Source organism: Microcaecilia unicolor, chromosome 3, assembly GCF_901765095.1.
Source record: "Microcaecilia unicolor chromosome 3, aMicUni1.1, whole genome shotgun sequence".
Taxonomy (NCBI): domain Eukaryota; kingdom Metazoa; phylum Chordata; class Amphibia; order Gymnophiona; family Siphonopidae; genus Microcaecilia; species Microcaecilia unicolor.
This window is the reverse complement of record NC_044033.1, coordinates 147,306,703-147,334,466: the sequence shown is the minus strand read 5'-3', so window position 1 is coordinate 147,334,466 and position 27,764 is coordinate 147,306,703. Positions and strand designations below refer to the sequence as shown.

Sequence of the window (27,764 nt, the reverse complement as noted above, 5' to 3'; positions counted from 1 at the left end):
GAACATGTGGTAGCAAGCATGTATACTTGTTCTCATGCAACCGTCTTGCTTATGGAGCGTGTAACCAATGAAGTCTAAAGGACAATTCTGTAAAGTGTGCGTGTGTTCTTAGGCTTGTGCTATGTGCATGGTTCTAAAATAAGGGCTATCTGCCGAATTCTGTATAGCGCACCTAGAGATCTACGCCAAAGTTCAGGCGTGTTCTATAAAAACGCGCGTAACTTAATTGGCTTAAGCTAATCAACATTGATAAAGCACTTAACAAGCAATAATGAGCACTAATTGGCAATAATTAGAATTTACATGCACAACTTGCTAAGGGCCCTGTTTACTAAGGTGCGTTAGCATTTTTAACGTGCATACAATTAGCGCACATGCTAACTCTGTAGGCGCCTTTAGGGATGTTGTAGGCGCGTACATGGTTAACGTGGCTTAGTAAACAGGGCCCGCGTATTCTGTAATGAACTGTGTCTAAATTCTAATGTGCACAGTTCAAAAGGGGCCTGGCTCTGGGCGAGGAAATGGGTGTTCCATGAGCGTTCCCAAATTTGCATGCATATTTATAAAATATGGCCCAGTGCGCGTAAATCTACGCAGGGGGACTTACCCCACGTTTTCGTTGGTGTATATGGAGGCTCATAGTTTTAGTTGCTGGGATATCAACTAAGCGTATTCTATATACCGCGCCTAAATCTAGGCGCCGCTTATAGAATACACTTAGGCAGAAATGTTTACTGTACATATTTTTTAGGTGCCATATATAGAATTTGGCTATATATGTGCACGTGTGTGTTGCATGCACACGTGAGTAAATGGCTCTTAGGCTGCCTATGTACTATTCTGTAACCACACACGTATCTTGGGCTTGCACACCGGAGAGCTCATCTTATAGAATACTTTAAGATGGACACGTTTCTGCCACTGTTATGCCCACTACTTAACACCAGCTCTGTGGTGGGCGTTAAGTGCTCACACGTAAATTCAATGCACAATTTGACCAGTTAAGCTAGTATTCTTTATAAAGGAAAATACATGAACATATCCCTTTAGAATAGGGTCGTAAGCAGATGCATCTGGTGCCTAAATCTGGACACCCCATTACAGAACTGATTACCGTATTTTTCGGACTATAAGACGCACTTTTTTCCCCCAAAATTTGGGAGGAAAATGGGGGGTGCGTCTTATAGTCCGAAGGTAGCGTTTTTTTTACCTCCGTTCCGTACTTACAGGATTCCGTGTTCCCTGGTGGTCTAGTGACGTCGGGGCAGGAAAGAGCCCCCTCTTTCCTGCCCATCGCGCTGCTCTCCGTGCTTCTCAATGCTTTCCGACGGTCTCGGCGAGATTCAAAATGGCCGCCGAGCGCGGCCATTTTGAATCTCGCCGAGACCGTCGGAAAGCATTGAGAAGCACGGAGAGCAGCGCGATGGGCAGGAAAGAGGGGGCTCTTTCCTGCCCCGACGTCACTAGACCACCAGGGAACACGGAATCCTGTAAGTACGGGACGGAGGTCCAAAACCCGGACAAGACGCACCGGAGCACCTAGGTTTTAGAGGAGGGAAAGAGGAAAAAATTTTTTTTCCTATTTCCCTCCTCTAAAACCTAGGTGCGTCTTATGGTCCGGTGCGTCTTATAGTCCAAAAAATACGGTATTCATTTCTTATATAATGATACGATAAAAAAAGAAGGGAATGGCAACTTGTCCTTTTCCTCTGAACTGGGAATATAAACTTAACACAATGTGTAATGTGGAAAATGTCTCTTTTTTTTCCTTAAAAGAAGGCGGAGGCAAATATCCAGCAGCAGGAGGAGGAGGACAGAGGGGTGTTTAACTTTGAAAAGGTAAGTCTTCCTCCACCAGTGGTATTGATTTTTTTTTTTTTTTAATTTAAATGATCTTAAGTCCAAAATGTATTCCGTATGACTGTATTTAATGAGGAGTGCCACGTGTTTTCAAAACCCAAGAAACAATCAGGCAGCCTTCTATACCAGTTTTTCTTGAGAAATCCATCTTTTTTACAGATTAACTGGCTGTGCTGCAGCTCTGTCTGTACATTTTAGACTTAGATCCCTCCCACCCACCCCTCTACCCACCCACCCCTAGGGTGATAGTTCTTATATACCCTCCCAAGCAACCTAATCTGCCTGCAGATAACTGCTCTGTCTCTGTGTTCAGGCTCTTCACCTCCTTTCCTCCCACATTTTTCAAACATAGTGGGTGTGACTTGTTCTTACTGGGCAGTGCCTACCTGCCTGCTGCCTACCATTCCAGTTTTAAGCCTCTAATCCAGCTCTGCCGTTCTATCTATCGCTTAACACCTCAGTCACTACATATATACCCATAACACCTCAGTTACTACTTATGGCCCCTTTACACATTCTCTTCCTTGCCCTGTCCCTTCCTAATCTTTTTCCCCTCCCCCTACCGCTGTCTACCACTGGAACTCACTGCCCACCCATGTCCTCTCCCATCTTGCTCACTACTGCAATACCCTACTCACCCCCGTCCCTCACCACCTCACCATCTCTCCTGTCCCCCTCCTCCTTCCTAGCTCTCAACCTTCAACACTTCCTTCCTGCCATTAACCCATCCCCATTCCTCCTAAGCGCATCCCGTCTTCGTCGCCTTCGTCGCCCTACCTCCCCCACCCTCCTCCGCACTCTCTTGCTCCTCCTCCTGCTATCCGCAGGAGACATCAATCCCAATCCAGGTCCCCCACACCTGTCTTCGTCCTATCCATGCAAACGTTTCCGGGATGTCTCCAATCTCATATCTATTCCCCTCCTCCCCCCCTCTTCCCTCCCCTTCTCATGTGCACTGTGGAATGCCCACTCGGTCTGCAACAAACTTCCCTTCACCCACGATCTCTTCATCTCTCATTCCCTTCACCTGCTTGCCCTAACTGAAACCTGGCTCTCCCCTGACGACTCTGCCTCAGTTGCGGCTCTATGCCATGGAGGCTATCTCTTCTCCCATACTCCCCGCCTAGTTGGCCGTGGAGGAGGCGTCGGGTTACTACTCTCCGCCCTCCTGTAGCTTCCAACCCCTCCTCCTACCACAGTCTCACTGCTTCTCATCCTTTGAAGTCCACTCCATCCGTCTATTCTACCCGTTGCCACTCAGAGTGGCAGTCTTTTACCGCCCCCCTGATAAATCCCTCCCTTCCTTCCTCACCGACTTCGATGCCTGGCTTTCTGTTTTTCTTGAACCCTCATCTCCATCCCTCATTCTCGGAGACTTCAACATACACGTTGATGACCTGTCCAACTCTCACGCTTCTCAGTTCCTCACTCTAACATCATCCTTCAACCTCCAGCTTTGTTCCACCACCCCTACTCACCGTGATGGCCATTGCCTTGACCTCGTCCTCTCCTCTTCCGGCTCACCCTCCAATTTCCACACCTCAGCTCTTCCTGTCTCTGATCATCACCTGATCACCTTCACACTTCTTCACCCTCCCCCTCAGCCCCGCCCAACATTAACCACTACTTCCAGGAATCTCCAGATTATTGACCCTCCCACCTTATCATCTAGTATTTCTAATCTCCTCCCCTCCATCATGTCCTCCGAGTCTGTTGACGAGGCTGTCTCCGCTTACAATGCCACTCTCTCCTCTGCTCTGGACACCCTTGCACCATCCACCTCCCGTCCCACAAGGCGTACTAATCCCCAGCCCTGGCTGACCCCTTGCATCCGTTACCTTCGCTCCTGCGCCCGATCTGCTGAACGCCTCTGGAGGAAATCTCGCACCCATTCAGATTTCCTTCACTACAAATTCATGCTATCCTCCTTCCAGTCCTCACTATTCCTTGCCAAACAGGACTATTACACCCAATTGACTAATTCTCTCAGCTCTAACCCTCGTCGTCTCTTCGCCACCCTTAACTCCCTCCTCAAAGTGCCCTCCGCTCCCACCCCCCCGTCACTCTCTCCTCAATCACTGGCTGACTACTTCCGCGACAAGGTGCAAAAGATCAACCTTGAGTTCACTACCAAGCCACCTCCTCCTCTTCACCCTTCAACCCTCTCCCTCAACCAACCAACCCAGACCTCTTTCTCCTCCTTTCCTGATATCTCCGAGGAGGAAACCGCCCGCCTTCTTTCCTCCTCAAAATGCACCACTTGTTCCTCTGATCCCATCCCCACCAACTTACTTAACACCATCTCTCCTACTATCACCCCCTCCATCTGTCATATCCTCAACCTCTCTCTCTCCACTGCAACTGTCCCCGACACCTTCAAGCATGCTGTAGTCACGCCACTCCTCAAAAAACCATCACTAGACCCTACCTGTCCCTCCAACTACCGCCCCATCTCCCTCCTACCCTTCCTCTCCAAGACACTTGAGCGCGCAGTCCACAGCCGCTGCCTTGATTTTCTCTCCTCTCATGCCATCCTTGATCCGCTTCAATCCGGTTTTCGCCCTCTTCACTCGACAGAAACAGCACTTTCTAAAGTCTGTAATGACCTGTTCCTTGCCAAATCCAGAGGCCACTACTCCATCCTCATCCTCCTGGATCTATCCGCTGCTTTTGACACTGTCAATCATGACTTACTTCTTGCCACACTGTCCTCATTTGGGTTCCAGGGCTCTGTCCTCTCCTGGTTCTCCTCCTATCTCTCCCACCGCACCTTCAAAGTTCACTCTCATGGATCTTCCTCCACCCCATCCCCTTATCTGTTGGTGTTCCCCAGGGATCGGTCCTTGGACCCCTTCTCTTCTCAATCTACACCTCTTCCCTGGGCTCCCTGATCTCATCTCATGGTTTCCAGTATCATCTCTATGCTGATGACACCCAACTGTATCTCTCCACACCAGACATCACCGCGGAGACCCAGGCAAAGGTATCGGCCTGCTTATCCGACATTGCTGCCTGGATGTCCAACCGCCACCTGAAACTGAACATGTCCAAGACCGAGCTTATCGTCTTTCCACCAAAACCCACTTCTCCTCTTCCTCCACTTTCTATCTCAGTTGATAACACCCTCATCCTCCCCGTCTCATCTGCCCGCAACCTCGGAGTCATCTTTGACTCCTCTCTTTCCTTCTCTGCGCATATCCAGCAGATAGCCAAGACCTGTCGCTTCTTCCTCTTTAACATCAGCAAAATTCGCCCTTTCCTCTCTGAACACACCACCCGAACTCTCGTCCACGCTCTCATTACCTCTCGCCTGGACTACTGCAACTTACTCCTCACCGGCCTCCCACTTAGCCATCTATCCCCCCTTCAGTCTGTTCAGAACTCTGCTGCACGTCTCATATTCCGCCAGAACCGATATACTCATATCACCCCTCTCCTCAGGTCACTTCACTGGCTTCCGATCAGATACCGCATTCAATTCAAGCTTCTCCTTCTTACCTACAAATGCACTCAGTCTGCTGCCCCTCACTACCTCTCTACCCTCATCTCCCCTTACGTTCCCGCCCGTAACCTCCGTTCACAGGATAAATCCCTCCTCTCAGTACCCTTCTCCACCACCGCCAACTCCAGGCTCCGCTCATTCTGCCTCGCCTCACCCTATGCTTGGAACAACCTTCCTGAACCCTTACGCCAAGCCCCCTCCCTGCCCATCTTCAAGTCTTTGCTTAAAGCCCACCTCTTCAATGCTGCGTTCGGCACCTAACCCTTACCGTTCAGTGAATCCAGACTGCCCCAATTTGACTGCCCCGATCGGACCGACCGTTCACTTGTCTATTAGATTGTAAGCTCTTTGAGCAGGGACTGTCTCTCTTTGTTAAATTGTACAGCGCTGCGTAACCCTAGTAGCGCTCTAGAAATGTTAAGTAGTAGTAGTAGTAATCAGGCCAACATTCACTGGAAGTTATGTGTTTGCCAGTAGGTGGCAAAAGCATAACTCTCCTGCCTGTATATTTTGAAAAAATAAACTGATACCATCTGGCTGATGAAATTCATTAATTGCATACAAAATATCATAGAAACCTCACATTAATATTATTCACACCTCCATATCCCTTATATGTGAAATGGTGTATAATATTAAATTAAATTATAGTGCTCAGATTGCAGTGTATGTACTACAGCCATAAAATAGCTTATGACATATCACTGGGACCCACCATCTCTTCCTTCCTATAGTTGATAAAATCAAATACTATAAAATACTTAGCTTGTTATGATGTGAGTCGGGATCCTGTGAATAATCAGGCTGTTTTATCACTGACAATCGTATTTTTGTGTTTTTTTTTATGTTGCAATCCCTGTGCTCATGTGATACGTGTTTAAAAACTTTCATGTTCTCAACATGTTGCACGTTTCGCCAGCAGCAGTTTCTGGTCATGGCGGGACTGTGGACTGTTGCCCTCCTATTTTTGTTCTCCTGAAGATGCCTATCTGGTGAAACGTGCAGCATGTTGAAAACATGAAATATTTTCTCCGATTCGTTTAAAATTTACTACATTGTAGCTTCATCGCATGCCCCCTAGTCCTAGTATTTCTGGAAAGCGTAAACAGACGCTTCACATCTACCCGTTCAACTCCACTCATTATTTTATAGACCTCTATCATATCTCCCCTCAGCCACCTTTTCTCCAAGCTGAAGAGCCCTAGCCACTTTAGCCTTTCCTCATAGGGAAGTCGTCCCATCCCCTTTATCATTTTCATTGCCCTTCTCTGCACCTTTTCTAATTCCACTATATCTTTTTTGAGATGCGGCGACCAGAATTCCTCATCTGTTCTTTTTTTTGGATAGGGTGCTTAACCATCTCCCCCCTCCCCCCCCCCCCCCCCCCCCCCCCCCCCCCCCCCCCCAGTACCTACTACACTCCCCCATTATATGGAGGTTTTTCTGGATGATATCTCTTGTATACCTTGAAAAAAAGGTTCATGCACTAAGTCCAGATGCAGCCATTTGTTTGTGGAGTTGCCAAGCAGCGCTTATAACTGTTCAGTGAAATATCTCTGACGTGCAATTGGAAAGTGTAAGCAGAAAAGTGAGAACCTACTTGTACCATCTGATCTGTACTTTCTTTCAATTGTTTTTCAATCATAGGCACGCCTGGAAGTTCACAAATTTGGGATCACGGGGTATAAGAAAGATAGGCAACGGACATTTGAACAAGAGCGTGCCATCATGCTCGGAGCAAAGGTAGATTCTTTTTCCCTGTTCACACTTCTCTGCATAAGCAGGTACTTTTTAAAATTTTGGCTAGAAAATGGGGAACACCACCATTAACTCTAATGCCCTATTTTGTTTCAGCCTCCCAAAAAGGAGTATTTGAATTATAAAATTTATCAAGATAAAATCAAACAAAAGAGCGCAGAAAAGCAGGAAACTACTGAAAAGGTGTGTATGAACTTGCCTTTTTTTTTTTACTGCAGTTGGCATGGGCTCCTGCGTTAACAGCAGTGAAGGGATATGTGGTATGATGATGCAGGGACCTGAAAAAAAGTGGTATTACTTGGTATGAGAAATTAGATCTACTTTTCGGGATCTTCCAGGTATGTATGACCTGAACTAGGCACTGTTATGGACAGGATGCCAGGCTTGATAGACTGGGGTTGACTCAGCACAGAGTCTCTTGTGTTCTTAAGAGCTTTTGTGCCTGTGACTTGTTATCCTTGTGACCTTGAGTCAGCCACTTGAGCTTCATCTCCTGTTTCCCTTCCACATTTTTATATACTTTTTATGTGGTCTAGTATTATATGCCTAATAGCTGTTGCTGATGGCAGCTGCTATTTGTTCAGTTTTGAGTGTGTATTCTTAAAATTTCTTTATAAACCTATAGTACCCAGTCTGTGACTCAGGAGCTGCATGTACGGCTTTTTCAGACCAGATAATTTTATTTTCTCCGAGGACAAGCAGGCTGCTTGTTCTCACTGACGGGTGACGTCCACGGCAGCCCCTCCAATCGGAATCTTCACTAGCAAAGTCCTTTGCTAGCCCTCGCGCGCCGATGCGCACCGCGCATGCGCTGCCGTCTTCCCGCCCGAAACCGGCTTGAGCCGGCCAGTCTTCTTTTCTCCGCGCTCGGGACGGTTGTGTTTCCGTTTCGTGCCCCGAAAAAGTCGACCTCGCGCGTCGTTTTCGACTCGTTCCGCTTCAAAAGTGTTGGAAAAAACCTCTTTTGGCTTTTTCCCTTCCTCTAGTTCGAGTTTTTCACCCCGGTAAGTTTTCTTTCGTCGTCGGGGTAGGCCTTAGTTAGGCCCCGGTCGAAATTTCCTTCCCGCTTTTTTCTGCTGGTGCCAAATTTCGCCATTTCGTCTTTCGATCTCGCCGGCGTGATTTTTCCGCCCATGACATCGAAGCCTTCCAGCGGCTTCAAGAAGTGCACCCAGTGCGCCCGGGTAATCTCGCTCACTGACAGGCACGCTTCGTGTCTTCGGTGTCTGGGGGCCGGGCACCGCCCTCAGGCCTGTAGTCTGTGTTCCCTTTTACAGAAGCGGACTCAGGTAGCGAGGTTGGCCCAGTGGAACTTTTTGTTCTCGGGCTCTTCGTCGGCATCGGCACCGGGGGTATCGAGTGCATCGACGTCTGCAGCGTCCAGACCTTCATCCTCGGCGGCCAGTGCATCGAGGCATCGACCCTCTGCATCGGCGCCGAGACATCGGGTGACTGCATCGACGTCGGTGGTACCGGGACCTCGTCTGCTGATGTCGTCGGACGGTGGTGCTTCGTCTGGAGTGCAGGTGAGGGCTGTCCACTCCCCTGCTGGTGGCAGTGAGCCTTCGGGTGGGTCTCCCCCTACCCTGAGGGCTCCTGCGGTACAGCCCCCCCCGAGATCGACCCTCTTCGGTCTCGGCCCCGAGGAAGAGACGGCTGGATTCTACGTCCTCCTCGTTGGTGCCGGGAAGCGCGGGTGACGTGCTTCGCAAAAAATCTAAGAAGCATCGACACCGGTCCCCTTCCCGTGTCGGCACCGAGAGCTCTGGGTCGCCGAGGGAGTCGGCACCCAGCAGGCATCGGCACCGAGAGGACCGCTCACCCTCTGTTCAAGAGGTGTCGATGCGCTCCACTCTGGACAGCCCGGAACAGCCTCCACGCCCGGAACAGGTTCTGACGTCGACGCCTGCATCGACTTCCATGCCTTTTTCTGCAGCCGCTCTGAACGAGAGCCTCCGGGCCGTTCTTCCAGAGATTCTGGGAGAGCTGTTGCGCCCTACCCCTCCGATACCGGCGGTGCTTGCGCCTCCGGTACCGTCGAGCGTGGCGCCGGCTGGTCCATCGCCCGAGGTGAGGTCACCGGCGTCGGTGCCGCATGCGGTACCGACTGCCGTCGCCTCCCAGGAGGGCTCCCCGACTACGTCGGCGGAGGGAGCTTCGCCGATGCGGGCGAGGGAGTCTACCTCTCGACGCCCCCATCGTGGACGTGGCTCCACGGAGTCGAGTCGGGCGCGGTTGCAGACACAGGTTCGTGAACTTGTGTCTGACACCGAGGGTGAGGCCTCGTGGGAGGAAGAGGAAGACATCAGGTATTTCTCTGACGAGGAGTCTGAAGGTCTTCCCTCTGATCCCACTCCCTCTCCTGAAAGGCAGCTTTCTCCTCCTGAGAGTCTGTCTTTCGCTTCCTTTGTCCGGGAGATGTCTACGGCCATCCCCTTCCCGGTGGTTGTGGAGGACGAGCCCAGGGCTGAAATGTTTGAGCTCCTGGACTATCCTTCTCCACCTAAGGAAGCGTCCACAGTACCCATGCACCATGTCCTTAAGAAGAACTGGCGAACTGGACAAAACCTCTAACTAATCCCCACATTCCCAAGAAGATCGAGTCCCAGTACCGGATCCATGGGGACCCAGAGCTGATGCGCACCCAGTTGCCTCATGACTCTGGAGTTGTGGATTTGGCCCTAAAGAAGGCTAAGAGTTCTAGGGAACATGCTTCGGCGCCCCCGGGCAAAGACTCTAGAACCTTAGACTCCTTTGGGAGGAAGGCCTACCATTCTTCTATGCTCGTGGCCAAGATTCAGTCCTACCAGCTCTACACGAGCATACATATGCGGAACAATGTGCGGCAGTTGGCGGGCTTGGTGGATGCGCTCCCCCCTGAGCAAGCCAAGCCTTTTCAGGAGGTGGTCAGGCAGCTGAAGGCGTGCAGAAAATTCCTGGCCAGAGGGGTGTATGACACCTTTGATGTTGCGTCCAGGGCTGCTGCTCAAGGTGTGGTGATGCGCAGGCTCTCATGGCTGCGTGCTTCCGACCTGGAGAACAGACTCCCGCAGCGGATTGCGGACTCGCCTTGCGGACAATATTTTTGGAGAGAAGGTCGAACAGGTGGTAGAGCATCTCCACCAGCGGGATACCGCATTCGACAAGTTCTCCCGCCGGCAGCCTTCAGCATCTACCTCTACAGGTAGAAGATTTTTCGGGGGAAGGAAGACTGGTCCCTACTCTTCTGGCAAGTGTAGGTACAATCCTCCTCGACAGCCTGTGGCCCAGGCTAAGCCCCAGCGCGCTCGCTCTCGTCAGCAGCGTGCGACTCAGCAAGGCCCCTCGGCTCCCCAGCAAAAGCAAGGGACGGGCTTTTGACTGGCTCCAGCAGAGCATAGCCGACATCCAAGTGTCAGTGCCGGGCGACCTGCCAGTCGGGGGGAGGTTGAAAGCTTTTCACCAAAGGTGGCCTCTCATAACCTCCGACCAGTGGGTTCTGCAAATAGTCCGGCAAGGATACACCCTCAATTTGGCCTCCAAACCTCCAAATTGTCCACCGGGAGCTCAGTCTTACAGCTTCCAGCACAAGCAGGTACTTGCAGAGGAACTCTCCGCCCTTCTCAGCGCCAATACGGTCGAGCCCGTGCATTCCGGGCAGGAAGGGCTGGGATTCTATTCCAGGTACTTCCTTGTGGAAAAGAAAACAGGGGGGATGCGTCCCATCCTAGACCTAAGGGCCCTGAACAAATATCTCGTAAAAGAAAAGTTCAGGATGCTTTCCCTGGGCACCCTTCTTCCCATGATTCAGGAAAACGATTGGCTATGCTCTCTGGACTTGAAGGACGCCTATACGCACATCCCGATACTGCCAGCTCACAGACAGTATCTGCGATTTCAGCTGGGCACACGTCACTTCCAGTACTGTGTGCTACCCTTTGGGCTCGCCTCTGCGCCCAGGGTGTTCACAAAGTGCCTGGCTGTAGTAGCAGCGGCACTTCGCAGACTGGGGGTACACGTGTTCCCATATCTCGACGATTGGCTGGTGAAGAACACATCCGAGGCAGGAGCCCTGCAGTCCATGCAGATGACTATTCGCCTCCTGGAGCTACTGGGGTTTGTGATAAATTACCCAAAGTCCCATCTTCTCCCAGTGCAGAAATTCGAGTTCATAGGAGCTCTGCTGGATTCTCAGACGGCTCGCGCCTACCTCCCAGAGGCCAGGGCCAGCAACTTGTTGTCCCTCGTCTCGCGGGTACGAGCGTCACAGCAGATCACAGCTCGGCAGATGTTGAGATTGCTGGGCCACATGGCCTCCACAGTTCATGTGACTCCCATGGCCCGCCTTCACATGAGATCTGCTCAATGGACCCTAGCTTCCCAGTGGTTTCAGGCTGCTGGGGATCTAGAAGACGTGATCCACCTGTCCACGAGTTTTCTCAAATCCCTGTATTGGTGGACGATTTGGTCCAATTTGACTCTGGGACGTCCTTTCCAAATTCCTCAGCCACAAAATGTGCTGACCACGGATGCGACTCTCCTGGGCTGGGGAGCTCATGTCGATGGGCTTCACACCCGGGAGGCTGGTCCCTCCAGGAACGCGATCTGCAGATCAATCTTCTGGAGCTGCGAGCGATCTGGAACGCTCTGAAGGCTTTCAGAGATCGGCTGTCCCACCAAATTATCCAAATTCAGACAGACAACCAGGTTGCCATGTATTACATCAACAAGCAGGGGGGCACCGGATCTCGCCCCCTGTGTCAGGAAGCCGTCAGCATGTGGCTCTGGGCTCGCCGTCACGGCATGGTGCTCCAAGCCACATATCTGGCAGGCGTAAACAACAGTCTGGCCGACAGGTTGAGCAGGATTATGCAACCTCACGAGTGGTCGCTCAATTCCCGTGTAGTGCGACAGATCTTCCAGGTGTGGGGCACCCCCTTGGTAGATATCTTCGCATCTCGAGCCAACCACAAAGTCCCTCAGTTCTGTTCCAGGCTTCAGGCCCACGGCAGACTGGCATCGGATGCCTTCCTCCTGGACTGGGGGGAGGGCCTGCTGTATGCTTATCCTCCCATACCTCTGGTGGGGAAAACTTTGTTGAAACTCAAGCAAGACCGAGGCACCATGATTCTGATTGCTCCTTTTTGGCCGCGTCAGATCTGGTTCCCTCTTCTTCTGGAGTTGTCCTCCGAAGAACCGTGGAGATTGGAGTGTTTTCCGACCCTCATCACACAGGACGAAGGGGCGCTTCTGCATCCCAGCCTCCGGTCCCTGGCTCTCACGGCCTGGATGTTGAGAGCGTAGATTTTGCCTCTTTGGGTCTGTCAGAGGGTGTCTCCCGCATCTTGCTTGCTTCCAGGAAAGATTCCACTAAGAGGAGTTACTTCTTTCTATGGAGGAGGTTTGCCGTCTGGTGTGACAGCAAGGCCCTAGATCCTCGCTCTTGTCCTACACAGACCCTGCTTGAATACCTTCTGCACTTGTCTGAGTCTGGTCTCAAGACCAACTCTGTAAGGGTTCACCTTAGCGCAATCAGTGCATACCATTACCGTGTGGAAGGTAAGCCGATCTCAGGACAGCCTTTAGTTGTTCGCTTCATGAGAGGTTTGCTTTTGTCAAAGCCCCCTGTCAAGCCTCCTACAGTGTCATGGGATCTCAATGTCGTTCTCACCCAGCTGATGAAACCTCCTTTTGAGCCACTGAACTCCTGCCATCTGAAGTACTTGACCAGGAAGGTCATTTTCTTGGTGGCAGTTACTTCAGCTCGTAGAGTCAGTGAGCTTCAGGCCCTGGTAGCCCAGGCCCCTTACACCAAATTTCATCATAACAGAGTAGTTCTCCGCACTCACCCTAAGTTTCTGCCAAAGGTTGTGTCGGAGTTCCATCTAAACCAGTCAATTGTCTTGCCAACATTCTTTCCCCGTCCTCATTCCTGCCCTGCTGAACGTCAGCTGCACACATTGGACTGCAAGAGAGCATTGGCCTTCTATTTGGAGCGGACACAGCCCAACAGACAGTCCGCCCAATTGTTTGTTTCTTTTGATCCCAATAGGAGGGGAGTGGCTGTAGGAAAACGCACCATATCCAATTGGCTAGCAGATTGCATTTCCTTCACTTACGCCCAGGCTGGGCTGGCTCTTGAGGGTCATGTCACGGCTCATAATGTTAGAGCCATGGCAGCGTCGGTAGCCCACTTGAAGTCAGCCACCATTGAAGAGATCTGCAAAGCTGCGACATGGTCATCTGTCCACACATTCACATCTCATTACTGCCTACAGCAGGATACCCGACACGACAGTCGGTTCGGGCAGTCAGTTCTTCAGAACCTGTTTGGGCTTTAGGATCCAACTCCACCCCCCGAGGGCCCTGTTTGTTCTGTTCCAGGCTGCACTCTCAGTTAGTTGGTAAATTTTTTAGGTCAATCTCAGTTATGTCCTCGCCGTTGCGAGGCCCAATTGACCATGGTTGTTGTTTTGAGTGAGCCTGGGGGCTAGGGATACCCCATCAGTGAGAACAAGCAGCCTGCTTGTCCTCGGAGAAAGCGAATGCTACATACCTGTAGAAGGTATTCTCCGAGGACAGCAGGCTGATTGTTCTCACAAACCCGCCCGCCTCCCCTTTGGAGTTGTGTCTTCCCTGGTCTTTGTCTTGCTACATATGAGACTGGCCGGCTCAAGCCGGTTTCGGGCGGGAAGACGGCCGCGCATGCGCATCGGCGCGCGAGGGCTAGCAAAGGACTTTGCTAGTGAAGATTCCGATTGGAGGGGCTGCCGTGGACGTCACCTGTCAGTGAGAACAATCAGCCTGCTGTCCTCGGAGAATACCTTCTACAGGTATGTAGCATTCGCTTTCTTGTAACTCTTTATTTTTGTAACATTTTAAAAAACAATATTGAACAATTGCATGCATATTTACGATACTTTAGCAAAAGAGGTGGGGGGTGGGACTTATATACCGCTTTTCTGTGTTTTTTCCACTTCACAATTGAACATGAAGAAAAGACAGTCCCTGCTCAAAAAAGCTTACAATCTAATTCAGGACAGACAGACAGGACAAACAAGGGATAAGGGTAGGACAGACAGATAGGACACATAGGGAAAGGGACTGGAAAGGAATCTGATGCTGATGAGTGCTGGCCCCTTCCGGCTGTTGTGAAAGGGCTGACAGGAGTTATTTTGAGGGTTATAAAAAAGCTCAGGTTTTTTTTCTCCACTATGGTCTTTTAATATATGGATAATCAAAGTGCAGTTCTTATCTCATTGGCTATTGTAACAGAAATAATTTGTGTTTATTGATTTGCCTATTATTATGGGCAATATGTTTTGATTTGGAGAGGCTTAGAGGGTTTGGGGGTGGGGTTCAGGGTTTTCTGGGGAAAGGGGTTTGTTATAATATGTTGTTTATCGGGATTTATTAACCGCCTTTATGAACAGATTCACCCAAGGCGGTATACAGTAGGTACAGTTTAACATAAAACTTATAATTTTGTTAGCATAGCAATAGTAAAATAACCAAGAATAAACAAGTACAACAAATGAGGTAAACTTGAAAACAGTAAATTGAAACCTAATAATAGAACTGTCATGAAACAGTATAAAAAATGTACACATTTAACAGCACTGGAATTCAAATACCATAGATAATACAATGTTAACATAATACTAATGATACACCTAATAAGCATGCATTAGAAACATTCAACTAACATAGTTATGATGTTAAAGATTTTCTACAATACAATTGATTGATGGCTTGGTTGGAGTTCTGGCTATTCTTTTGATATGCTATGTGATGTTTTCTGATTTTCTATGTTCTTTGGCTCTAATGACAATAAAGATATTTCAACCTAAAAAATACAGGCCAAGAGAGAATATGAAAAGAAGTTTGCTGTAGAGCAACAGTTCCCAAACTGTGGATCAGGACTACAAATTGAATCCTAAAATCTTCATTCATGGTTAGAACCACAGCTGAATTCTAGATAGCAGCATTATTAGCCAAGTAGACTTGGGTAAAGTCCTCGCATATCCCTGGAAAAGAACTGTAAGAAACTGATCTATCCTTTGAGATCTGCCCGGTATTTGGAGTTGTTTTGTTTTTTTTTTTACTTTTTTTTTTATAAAATTTTGAAATTACATACAAAAGAAAACAAATATGTTGCACCAAAGGTACCATCATTACCATAATGGAAGGGAAATAACCCAATCAGTATACCACATTACAGAAACCAACCCTAACACAGAGAATTTCGAAACCCAATAAGGTAATATAGCTATCTTATCCCAACTCCCCCTAACCCATCTTCCCAAAGAAAAAGAATAAAGAAAAATTAAATTTAATTATTTGTTCATAAAGTTTCCAGCTGAGAAGGATAATTAACCTACTGATAGGAAATAAGACACCTACAAGGAAAACGCAAAAAGAAAGTAGCACCAAAGCTATTACTTTAGATTTCAACTGAAGAAATTGCTGCCTCCTCAACTGGGTAGCTCTAGATACATAAGGAAAAGGTGGCTGAGGGGAGATATGATAGAGGTCTATAAAATAATGAGTGGAGTTGAACGGGTAGATGTGAAGCGTCTGTTCACGCTTTCCAAAAATACTAGGACTAGGGGGCATGCGATGAAGTTACAATGTAGTAAATTTAAAACGAATCGGAGAAAATATTTCTTCACTCAACGTGTGATTAAACTCTGGAATTTGTTGCCAGAGAATGTGGTAAAGGCGGTTAGCTTAGCGGATTTTAAAAAAGGTTTGGTCAGCTTCCTAAAGGAAAAGTCCATAGACCATTATTAAATGGACTTGGGGAAAATCCACTATTTATGGGATAAGCAGTATAAAATGTTTTGTACTTTTTTGGGATCTTGCCAGGTATTTGTGACCTGGATTGGCCACTGTTGGAAACAGGATGCTGGGCTTGATGGACCTTTGGTCTTTCCCAGTATGGCAATACTTATGTATTTATAAGTAATATAGCTCTAGTGGTAATAACATTCTGAGAAGTTTCCAGAAATTGAGTCAAATTGGCAATTGTAGGATAATTGGCAACTTGCTCTTCTTGTACTGAATTGTTAACAGAACTTGATAGGTTTTAGAAAGCAATATATTATCCATATCTGACATATTCAAAATCTGTCTAAGATGATTTTTAAATAAAATTTCTGGAGATAGAATGTGGGTCTTTGGAAAGTTCATCAACCTAAGGTTTTTAATCCTTACTGAATTTTCCAAAATTTCTACGTGCCTATGAAGCGTCAAATTATATTTAACCGTTGCTGCTCCTAGGGATTGCAAAGAAGACATTTGATTGGAAAAAAACACCACAGGTTTTTCTATATCTTTTTAAGCCTACCATCTGCTTCTGCCAGTTTCTCAGCAGTTCCCTGAGAAAATGTGACTACCTTGATCAATAACAAATTGTTTTTGGAAAGCGGAGTCCAGATGTCCTTCAATGTAACCTGATTAGAAACTACAGGTACATCTGAGTCCACGGGTGAAGCCATTGGTGTTGGAATAGGCAACCACTTCTTATTAACAATCAAGGCAGAATCCTGTTCCCCATTTACCTGCCCACCTCTAGCAGGAACAAGGTCTTGTAACTTTGGTGATAAAATCAATTCGTGTGAACTTCCAGTGACTGTGGGAGGTACCTTCTCATGGGGCTAAAAGATGCCTCCAAGCTTGAAGAAGACTGACATGGAGAGTTTAGCTGTGGTACAGTACTCATCGGAAACCGGTGTTTATTCATAGAGCCACACAATTGCCGAAGGAGTTGAAGCTGCCTTCGCTTTAACCTTTCTCTTCACCATTTTGAAGAAAATAAACACAGAGGTCTGCCGCACCAAAATAGCACCTAAGAGACACCAGAGGGGCGCTACACCCTTTGGTCACATGGCTGCAAGCAGGGAGACTCTCCAAAGTAGGCAGCAAAAGATGATGTCACGGCCAAGGGTGTGGCTACCGCCACAGAATGGTACGGGAAGCCAAGCTCGCTCTCTCTCAACTGGCTCCCTGCAGCTGTTGCTACTGGGCTCTCTTCCTTCGTGCTTCAACTCGGCCCCAAGCGGCAAGCAGGGAGACTCTGAAGTAGGCAGCAAAAGAGGATGCCACAACATGGTATGGGAAACCAAGATCTCTCTCTCCCAATTGGCTTCCTGCAGCTGCTGCCACCGGGCTCTCTTGCTTCATGCTCCTGGTCAGCTCTCTCTCTCTGCTCAATATTTGTGACCTGGTCTGGCCACTATTGGAAACAGGATGCTGAGTTCAATAGACCTTGGTCTAACTTAGCATGGCTTGTCTTATTTTCTTAAGTCAAGAGTGGTAGCTTGGGATGAACTTGATTTCTGTCTCAGGAAGTGTTCCTTTTTCTGTTCCTCTTAGATGCCAAAGTTGCTTCTTTTTTCTAAGTTCCATGTCTGTGCGGAAGCCAGCTGTGGTGACATCTGCAAGGAGCACCAGAAGCACATTTGCACCAGGGGTCAGCAAGCTCCTTGTTGACAGTTTGCATCTTTTTGGACTCGCATAGCATGCCTGCTGTGGGAGCTTTCGTCAATGTGTTGATGAGCCACGAATGTCAAGGACACCATGATAGAAATGGAAAAGCATGATGCTTTGCATGTGATACACGTTTTTTAATTTTACCCCCCCTCCCTCCCCCCCCCCAAAAAAAGTTTTTTGTTGTGGCTGCCGAGACTTCTCGCAGCAGCCTTGCAAGACAAGGGCACCGCTTGACGTCTCAGCAGCCATTTAAAAAAAGCAGCACCAGCAGCGAGACAAGTTTCAGAGTGGGGATCTTTCCTGCCCAGAATAAGTTACTAGACCACCAGGGTTCCTTGAGGTATGTGCAGGGAGAGCACCCAGGGCAGAGGGGAGGTGAATGGATGTCAGTCGTGGGTTTAGGGGTGCAAGGAGGAGGGAGGAGAGAAGAGATTGATAAGAAGCAAGGAGGTTAGCTTGAGAGCAGGAGACGGTATGAGGCTATCTAGCCCATCATATGGGTTGAAGCCAGCAGGTGGAGATTGCTGCCATACTGATTCACCCAAAACAATAGCAAACGCTATTGACAAGAATAGCAAAAGATTAGTAGAAATAACAGACTGTTTATGTGTGGTCCATCTGTAAAAAGTCAAAAGCTGTTTCAGTTGGATAGGCAGTGCCTTAAAAGGTGGAGGACAAAATATTTTATTATTTTTGTTTGACAGCTTTTTAATTTATTTGAAAGCTTCCCATGTGTAGATATAAATATCATGACATCAAAACTGAATATCACTAAAATAGCTTGAAATATTATTGTAGCTGGTGGAAACAGCACTAGTAAAGGCTGTATTTTGTGCTCATTTTTCTTCACTGTTCTATACAATACAGTAATACATGGCCAGATTTCAGTGAGGATATCCTGTGTACTGATGCGTTCATCTTAACTGTTGAAGTAATCTGCCTTGGGAAGCCTGGTGTTATAAAGATTGGAAGTGAAATTAAACTCTCATTGGGGCACATGGCATCATATCTTCAACTTGTATCTTTTGTACCAATGGATTATTCTGTTTTGAGCATGATTCAGAGACAAGTGGTTTTCATAAGTCAAAATAATAAAAATATTTTCTTTCATCCTTTCTGGGGGGGGGGGGGGGGGGGAGGAGGGGAGGGTGACTGCGGTGCAGTGTGGTACAGTGCGGCAGGAGCTGGGCAGACCAGGGACTGGGATGGAGATTACTTATGACGAGGACTGGTAGGGATGGGTTAGATTCCCGCCGGGACGGGTTAGATTTCTGTCCCAGTGCAACTCTCTTTTTTTTGTTTTTTAAAGCTTTGTATTTGTTTTTAGCTGCTGAACACCAACCACTGTTTTAGGTACTGTCAACAGAGCAACCTTTAGTTTCCTGTGCTTTGGTCAAGGTAATGCTCCAGACTGAAAAAATTGTTTCTCACTTTCATCACAGGAATTTAAGTCTGACTTTTTGAAGAAGAAGAAGAGAAAAGGAGGACCTGAGGAAAGGTGAGCATGTAGCAGATGAATGTATATATTGAAAAATTATTCCTGTGAACATCTCAAGTGATTAAGAGTTATCTCCCTGTAGCTAGCCACAGGTCCATATCATTTGGTTTGCATGCAGTTGATGTAGGCGGAAGGAAATTGTAGGTCTGTGGTGCCCAAAGTAACTTGAGAGAAGGGTGCTGTATGGCTAGATGACACTCTTTGAAGTAGTCCTTCTCGTAAGAAAATAGGAATGAAGTTGTTAGTAGATGGGGGCTGCTTGGTTCTCTGGTTCTGCCCATTTGAATTTGGAGTGGAGGAGTGGCCTAGTGCTTAGAGCGCTGGACTTGACATCCAGAGGTGACCGGTTCAGATCCCACTGCTGCTCCTTGTGTTCTTGGGCAAGTCACTTAACCCTCTATTGCCTCAGGTACAAACTTAGATTGTGAGCCCTCCAGGTACAGGGAAATACCCAGTGTATCTGAATGCAACTCACTTTGAGCTTCTACTGAAAAAGGTGTGAGAAAATCCAAATAAAAAAATCAAATAAATAAATTTCCTTTTTATTGAAAAACATGAAGAAAAGAACAACAACAATGCATATCTTCCGCATTATAAAGACCAGCAAGTACATTGAAGTTCCATAAAGTAAAGCAAAACTGTAGACATTAACATTTTATGAATTCTCCCCCCCCCCCCCCCCCCCACACACACACACAGTGAAGTTGTGTGCCAGCCCCGCTATATTCCAAGTAGAACTGGGAACAAAAGAGCAAGTCTACTCAAGGCTAACCCAGACCCGCAGAGACACACAAAATCCAACTTATCAATAATTTAACAGCCAGCTACATGCTCTACGTAACATTGCACTCCAAATAGGATCCTATATTTATTGAAGCGTATGCCATCGCTGAGGTTGAGCCCACCCCATCCTATAGCATTCCATCACCATTGTAGCAGAGACTAAATTGCATTTTTGTGTTATAGCAGGTGCCTGAGACTGCCTCCAATTAATCAAAATAGCCTTACAGGCCAATGTGGTAAAATAAGGTATGAGAACTTTCATTAAAACAGTGAGGCAAAGCTGTAACTCGGCAAACAAAAACAACTGAGGACTGAGAGTTAAATGAGCCTGTAAACATTTATTAACACCAAAACCCTCTGCTAAAAACATTGGATAACGGGGCAAGATAAAAAATGATGGCCCAAAGTGGCCAAGTCAGCCCCACATTTTAAATAAAAACTGTCAGTGGTATTGCCCATTCAGAACTCACCTTGAGGAGTTATAGGCCCGAAATACCAATTTGTAAACGTTCCTGTAATAATAATAAAGCGAACAGGTGGGGAAGTCAGTTTCTGAGAAATATCCACTGAAAGCTCAACAAATTTCCTCATTTAAAGGTAAGGAGATGGGATTTGATATACTTCTTTTGTGGGTTTACTTTCAGAGCAGTTTACATATTATATATAGGTACTGAAGAGACTGTAGTTGTTTTGCGCCTTGGTCATATTTCCTCAGGGGAACTGACTCTGCTGTACGCCAGTGTTGTTATGCCCACATTAGCCCTCTCCTCAAGTCACTTCAGTGGCTCCCTATCCATTTCCGCATACAGTTCAAACTCCTCTTATTGACTTACAAGTGCATTCACTATGCAGCTCCTCAGTACCTCTCCACTCTTATCTCACCCTACACTCCTCCCCGGAAACTCTGTTAATTGGGTAAATCTCTCTTATCTGTACCCTTCTCCACTGCCAGCTCCAGGCTCCGTTTTTATCTTACTGCACCATACGCCTGGAATAAACTTCCTGAGTCAGGACATCAAGCTCCATCTCTGGCCATCTTCAAACCTAAGCTAAAAAGCCCACCTTTTTTGATGCTGCTTTTAACTCCTAACCCCTATTCACTACTACTACTACTACTTATCATTTTTATAGCGCTACTAGACATACGCAGCACTGTACACTTGAACATGAAGAGACAGCCCCTGCTCGAAAGAACTTACAATCTAATCAAGACAGACAAACAGGACAAATAAGGGATAAGGTGGGAACGATAAAGCATACATGGGTACTCTACACCCATGTATGCTTTATCATTCCCACCTTAGTAATTCTGTTATCCCTTATTTGTCCTGTTTGTCTGTCCTGATTAGATTGTAAGTTCTTTCGAGCGGGGGCTGTCTCTTCATGTTCAAATGTACAGTTCAGCGTACATCTAGTAGTGCTATAGAAATAAGTAGTAGTAGGTAGGGAGGTGGCCTGGATAGCTAGTTTTATGCCTCAGTCAGGTTCCCTCAGGTAGCAAAGTGGCCTGGAGAGCCAGTTTTGTGCCTTGGTCAGGATAGTCGGTTTATGTTAGCTGGTTGGAGAAAGTACCTGGCGGCACTGCAGGCTACCATAGTGTGTTGGATTAAGGAGGCCATTGCTTCAGCTTACCTGCTTGGTGGCAGGGTGGTCCCAGATGCCCTTAAGACACATTCTACCAGAGGACAGGTGACTTTGTGGGCAGAGAGCGCTTGGTACTGCCACAGGAGATTTGTAGAGCAGCAGACTGGTCCCATTTACATTCCTTTGCTAGACACTGCTCCATTAGGACGCGGCTTTTGGGGCTCAGATGTTTGCGTCGGGGCTCCGAGGGTCCCACCCTTGATGCTCACTGCTAAGGTACTTCCTATCTATCTAGGCCGGTCTGGAGGGATTCTAAGGAAGGAGAAAATAGACCTTACCTGTTAATTTGTAATTTGCTTTCCTTTAGTCCCTCCAGACTACCTTAGAACCCGCCTGTACTGTTATGATCTGGCCTGCGTTTTCAGTTGTTATCTCCGCAGGTATTTGTTTCAGTGTACTTCCTGAGGGGATGCTGCCTTTTGAATGGAAGTGTTTCTTTTTGTTACAAAGACAAAAAAAACCCACAAAAACAAAACTTCTTTAAGTGATAGAGAGAGCTCTCTTTATGGAGAGTAAACAAGAAAGAAAAGAGCTTTGTACAGCTCATTTTGGCAGTAGATTCTCTCTGACCGCTCTTGCTGTTTGAGGCAGCTGCTTCCTTTGCAGTGTAGCGTTCCTGCACATCACGTGGGAGTTTGAAGCTGTGGGAGAGAAGGGTTAGGGGAGATTAATTCTTATTCTATTTGTTACGTTAATACTGACTGGGAAGCACTGCACAGCTAACTTTTAGGCTCCACCAGAATTCTGTAGTTCTCAGTCTCCACCTATCTGCTGGTAGGAGTGCATAACCCACCATCTAGGCTGGTCTGGAGGGACTTAAGGAAAGCAAATTAGCAGGTAAGGTCTAAATTCTCCTTACTCATGCTGTTAGCTTTTTTTTTTTTTTTCACAGGAGGACAAAAAAGAAAAAATCGTCTTCAAACATATTGCCAAGTAGGCAAGTTGGAAAGTTCAAAAATGGGACATTACTTCTCAGTGGTAAAGATGTCAAGAAAATCAAGTCATCAAAAGTGATCAAGTGACAGTATCCAAGTGCATCTGAGCTGAGAAAGGACATGAAGTGTACATGAAGTGTAACCAGAACTCTGGATGTTACTTTTTAATAAGTGAAAGTCACTGGTGAGGATCCCACTTTACAGGAGATTGTTCCTCAAAGCCATATCAATCAGAGAGTTTGTAATGTGTAAATAAGGAAACAAAGTTGCTTATATTTTTATTTTTAGGTGATAGCAGAAAAATATTCCCCAAGTGCCCCTCTGTTTTGCCCTTCCAGGTACATCTAGGCATTCAGGAGGTAATTTTATAGTGGTTTTGCATCAAGCTAGTTTTATCTGCAGAAAAAGGCCTTTTATGATATTGTATAACTGTTTTACACACCTACAAGGATGTGTGTTTACAAGATTATGAATGTTGATACCAAAGTCATATAAAAGAACTGGAAGTAAAATTAAATATATAGTATTCTATTGGGTTATTAACGCAAGTCTAAAAGGCAGAAAAAGGGTCTTAACTAAAAATACATTTTATATATACACTTATTATACACACTTATTTTAATATATATATATGCAATACAGACATACATCTCAACTCCACATATATATAGTGGAGGTGGAGTTGTGAAGTATGTGTGTATTGCATATAATATGCATGTCCACATGTAGAGTTACATGCACACAATCACACTAACCTTGAAGCAGGAGTAACTTTGTGTGCTATTGGAGCTGGTTCTGGGTGCCTGCCTTATAAAGGCGTCTAGGTGCCTATGTTGTTTAGAAACTAGTTGCCTTGTTGAACTTGAACCTGGTGTGTCCTGTTATGGAATTGCTCCCTCTGTGTGCAGTAGCTTTACAGTATTTAATCAACTGTATTCCTTGTTCTGCCGTTTGCCTGCTTGCTCATCACATAGGACCCTTCTGCTTGCACCTCCTGTGCTGTTTGTTCATAGTACAGTAATGTGTGTTGCAAGTTGATACCTGTGTCTCTTATAGAGTTGCACTGTGCACATTTGGCTGCTGAGAGGTGTTTTTAAAAAAATAGTTTATATTTTTCAAAACAAACAGAAGTACAACCACAATAAGTACAATATTTGCTGAAATGTTTACGAGCCAAGGGTGTAACATACTGTGTTTCCTTCAGTATGTAGCCAATATCAAATCAGAACATAAGCCACCAAAATCCAACCCTCTGCCACCCCCCACCCCCTCTACTCAGGATGAGACAGCACAGAGAAAGTCACAATCAAATTGAAGTCATTAAGGCAAAGTCTCTACTTTGGGAGTCGACAAAGATGTCTCCAACCAGGTAATATAGCTATCCCAAGTTTGATGAAAGGATAGAAGTGTATTCCTCTTGATTGCTGTCAATTTAGACATCAGGTAGATATGATTCACTTTTGGTAGCAGGACAGCTGTTCCCGTGAGGGCGGGCGCCATCCAAGATGAAGCTGTCAGCTGTAACAATCGGGTGAACCAACTTCCTCTCATGAAAAGGCAAAGTAATTGGGATTTAACAAGTGGTGTGCCCAAAATGTCCAATGCCAAGTGCATGACTTGATCCCAAAATCCTGAGCTGTGGGACCTGCCTGCCATATGTGCAGAAAGGTCCCTTGTGCACCACAACCCCACCAGCATAAGTAATTTCCCATGCCTTAAATAGCTTTAAAAGTTGGGTGAGACTCTTAATACCATTGATATAGCATTTTATAGCCATTCTCCACCATATGAGATGCTATAGAAACACGCAATAAGGAGCCCAGATGTTTTTCTCAATCCTTAGTTTGGCTCCATAAGCAGAGCTGACCTCAGTTCGGTACCTGGAATAATGGTGCCCTGCTCCCTGCAACCCTGAATTGAGGTGAACTCTGGTTATGGAGCCAATAATGTTTTGAAACATTTATAAAGGTAACTGATTCTATTTTGAGATTAAGTAGAAAGCAATGTGCACAGTGAGTGTATAAGGCTTCCTTTTTGTCGTTGCTTTGCTCAACCCCTGAAGATGCGTTCAGTGAAACTCAGCAACTGTGTCAGGTTTGACACCAATCTTCACAGTTTGTGACCAGAACGGGAGCTGAACAGAAGCAATGGCTAATTCAAGTGGAGTTGGAATTTTCAGAGGTCTGCTCGAAGACCGGCAGTTGTGTTAACCACAGAGTTATTCATGGACATGCATATTGATTTATATATCACTTCTAAATGCTAAGACTGCAATGATAGGACTTGAAAAGGAGAGTGGATTTTTCACGTGAACAAATGACACTCTGGTGAATGAAAAGTGCATTCTTAGCAGGAGCAATGTATTTGTGAAAAATTTCATTATTGTAGTTATTTCATTATTCAGGTCAGAGAACGTAAAGTCTTTTTAAAATGGTGTAATGTGTATACAATTTTAAGATGGTTGTGTGATTTGGTAAGAGTTTGAGTGATGATGGTGTGAGGGACTAATATAATGAGGGGAGGCATTGCCTTTGTTATGGGTTATTAAAGCTTTAGATAAAGCTTTCAGTAAAGAGTTATAAGTGAATAAGATGGCAGTTACTTCAGATGAGCATTTATATTTGAAACTAGATTGAACTTATTTATACTTAAGTATACTACGAGTATACTAATAGTGTTAAGCATACTTTGAGAAATATGGCTACATCAGACTGATCCTCTAAATGACAGGGGAACAAATTACACAGTTATTATGAGGAAGTAGGTTATTTGGTGGAAATATAGAAGGACTTCAATTGGAATGGATGGATATTCACAAATTAAATAAATATCTAATAAGAACTGAATATCACTCCAGAACAGTAGTTTAATATTGTCATGTGAAGCGCGTTCCCAGAGGGTTAAGACTTACCCTTCATCGTCCAAAAATCTGGGTTCTTTGTATGTCAAACAATGGCATGAATTAATTTCTCAATGTTCTTTGTACTTAATGTTAATCACTATACAAAAACTAAGCAAGATTATTAAAGTCACGTAGGAAGATTAGGATAGCAAAATACAAATGATGAGAGAGAAGAGCATGGTAGAGGATTTTGAGAAGCAGTATCAGGAACACAAGGTAAATATGGAGAAATATTGATTAGCGATAAGAGGACAAAAAATCTCTAAATTTAAGCAAGATGAACAGGATTACACCCGTCGATATGTGTTTCCATGGATGAATCGTAATCAGAAATCAAGGAGAACTAGGAAAATTAAGAATGTGGGCTTTATTAACTCGAGTGTTGTCTGGGGAAGAAGAGGTTCAAAGACACATAGGGGCGAAAGTATCTCAACCAACCTCAGAGTCTCAAGGTTTTTTAGGAACGGTCTTCATTCCCTAGAAGGGAGTGGACAATTCTCAAGTTCAGGGAGCCAGACCCAAGAGACAAACAAGAAAACAGCATTACATATATTTAATATTTCATCTAAGGTTTTGACACAGCATCAGCAGGAGGTATGGTCTTTAGGTCTTTCTTATGTTCCTATCAGATTTTATAATCCATTTGGTATATGTAAATATTTACATACATTTTTTTCAAAAAATAAGATTGAGAAAGTATTTTGAACAAGAACAAATGGAGGAAACAGAGGGTGATACACCACAGTCCTTTGCACAAGAATATCATTTACATTCCACATGGGTCCCGCCAGGGCAGATTGATTCTGTGGTTAATACATTTCAGCAATGGGTCCTTAAGATATGGAAGAGATGGAAAGCAAAGGGTCAATCAAGATGGTATGGTAATTTATCTAGAGAATTAATGTGAGCTTTGAAGCAATTGCGGAAAGATGGATCTTTAGTCATATCTTGTGCTGATAAAGGGAGAGGTATAGTGATCCACGATAGATCTCAATATGAGGAAGAGGCAGAGAGACAATTGAGAGATGATTCATTTTATCAGGTATTAGAGAAGGATCCCACATTGAAATATCAGGTTCCGATTCAGCAAATATTGAAAAAGGCTAATCAGGATGGAATCATTAACAGCAAAGAATATAGGTATTTAGGCAATTTCCCTCCATTCCACAGATTTATTTTATTCCTAAGGTACACAAGAGAATTACGGCTCCTCCTGGGCACCCTATAATGAGTGGAAAAGGTTCTGTGTGGGAACATCTTTCATAGTATTTAGATTATCATTTAAGATCAGAGGTAATCAAAATTACATAATATGTGAAGGATTTTTCTCATATGTTACAAATATTAGATCAAATTAAGATTTTAGAAAGTCAGACCATCACTTTAGTCACGTTAGATGTTAATGCTCTCTACACCCATATTCCACAACAAGCAGCATTACAAACGATAGAGCAGATGTTGAGTAAGATGGAGTTATCAGTACAACAAATTGATTTTTTGAACAGGATAACGGCAATGGTGATTACTAAGAATTACTTTACTTTTCAGCATAAGGTTTTTTCCACAAATAAGGGGGGTAGTTATGGGTGCCAGTGTGGCTCCCACAATTGCTTGCCTGTATGTGGCATTATATGAAGAAGCTTTTGTATATCTGAGTGTTTATAATCAAAATATTGTACAATGAAAGAGATATATAGCTGATGTTCTATTGATATGGAATGGGAGTAGAGAACTACTGGCAGAATTTATATGCCATTGAAATCATTCAGATGATAACATTACATTTACTTCTCATATTGGTGGCAAGGAGCTGCAGTTTTTAGATATAATTTAATTTCAAGAGGGAGGATTTAAGCCTAAGGCGTATAGGAAGCCCACTGATAGGAATACCCTCCTCTATTATAATAGCCATCATTCATATGCGTTGAAAAACAGTATTCCAGTAGGCCAGTTTTTGCGTATATGTAGACTGTGTTCAGATAAGACAGAGCTTATGACACAAGCACAAGATCTGAAAACGTGAGTTTATCAAAGAGGGTATCCAAAAAGAGTGATTCATAGGGCTTAGAAATGGGCATGTAACTCTCATAGATCATGATTGACACAGTCTACAGCACAGAATGAAAAATGTGAAAAGAATTAGTATAATGAAAAAAATAGAATAAAGGATCGGATGACTTGTGTCTTGTCTTTTATGGTCCTCGGTCTAACACGGTAAGAAGTATTATATGCAAACACTGGCCTATATTAGTCTTACATAAAGGATTTGATGATGTATCATGATTTGCCTACACTTGTAGACAGAATATAGGAGAAAAATTAGCTGTAAATAGATTACAATATGGTGCTGAAGGATTTCATACAAAATGTTCGGGATGCACATATTGTTAATATGCATTAGAAATGAAT

General features: G+C 45.5%; 1 protein-coding gene across 1 annotated transcript in view; it reads left to right on the top strand.

Moving 5' to 3' along the window:
* Positions 1–27,512, top strand: part of C3H1orf131 (chromosome 3 C1orf131 homolog) — a 34,992-nt gene extending 7,480 nt beyond the window's left edge. Inside the window, exons 3-7 of the mRNA XM_030196443.1 lie at positions 1,777–1,839; positions 7,010–7,105; positions 7,217–7,303; positions 19,036–19,091; positions 22,411–27,512. Coding sequence (XP_030052303.1) covers positions 1,777–1,839; positions 7,010–7,105; positions 7,217–7,303; positions 19,036–19,091; positions 22,411–22,540 — 432 coding nt within the window. The 3' untranslated portion in view covers positions 22,541–27,512. The remainder of the gene's footprint in view (positions 1–1,776; positions 1,840–7,009; positions 7,106–7,216; positions 7,304–19,035; positions 19,092–22,410) is intronic.
* The last annotated feature ends 252 nt before the right edge of the window (positions 27,513–27,764 follow it).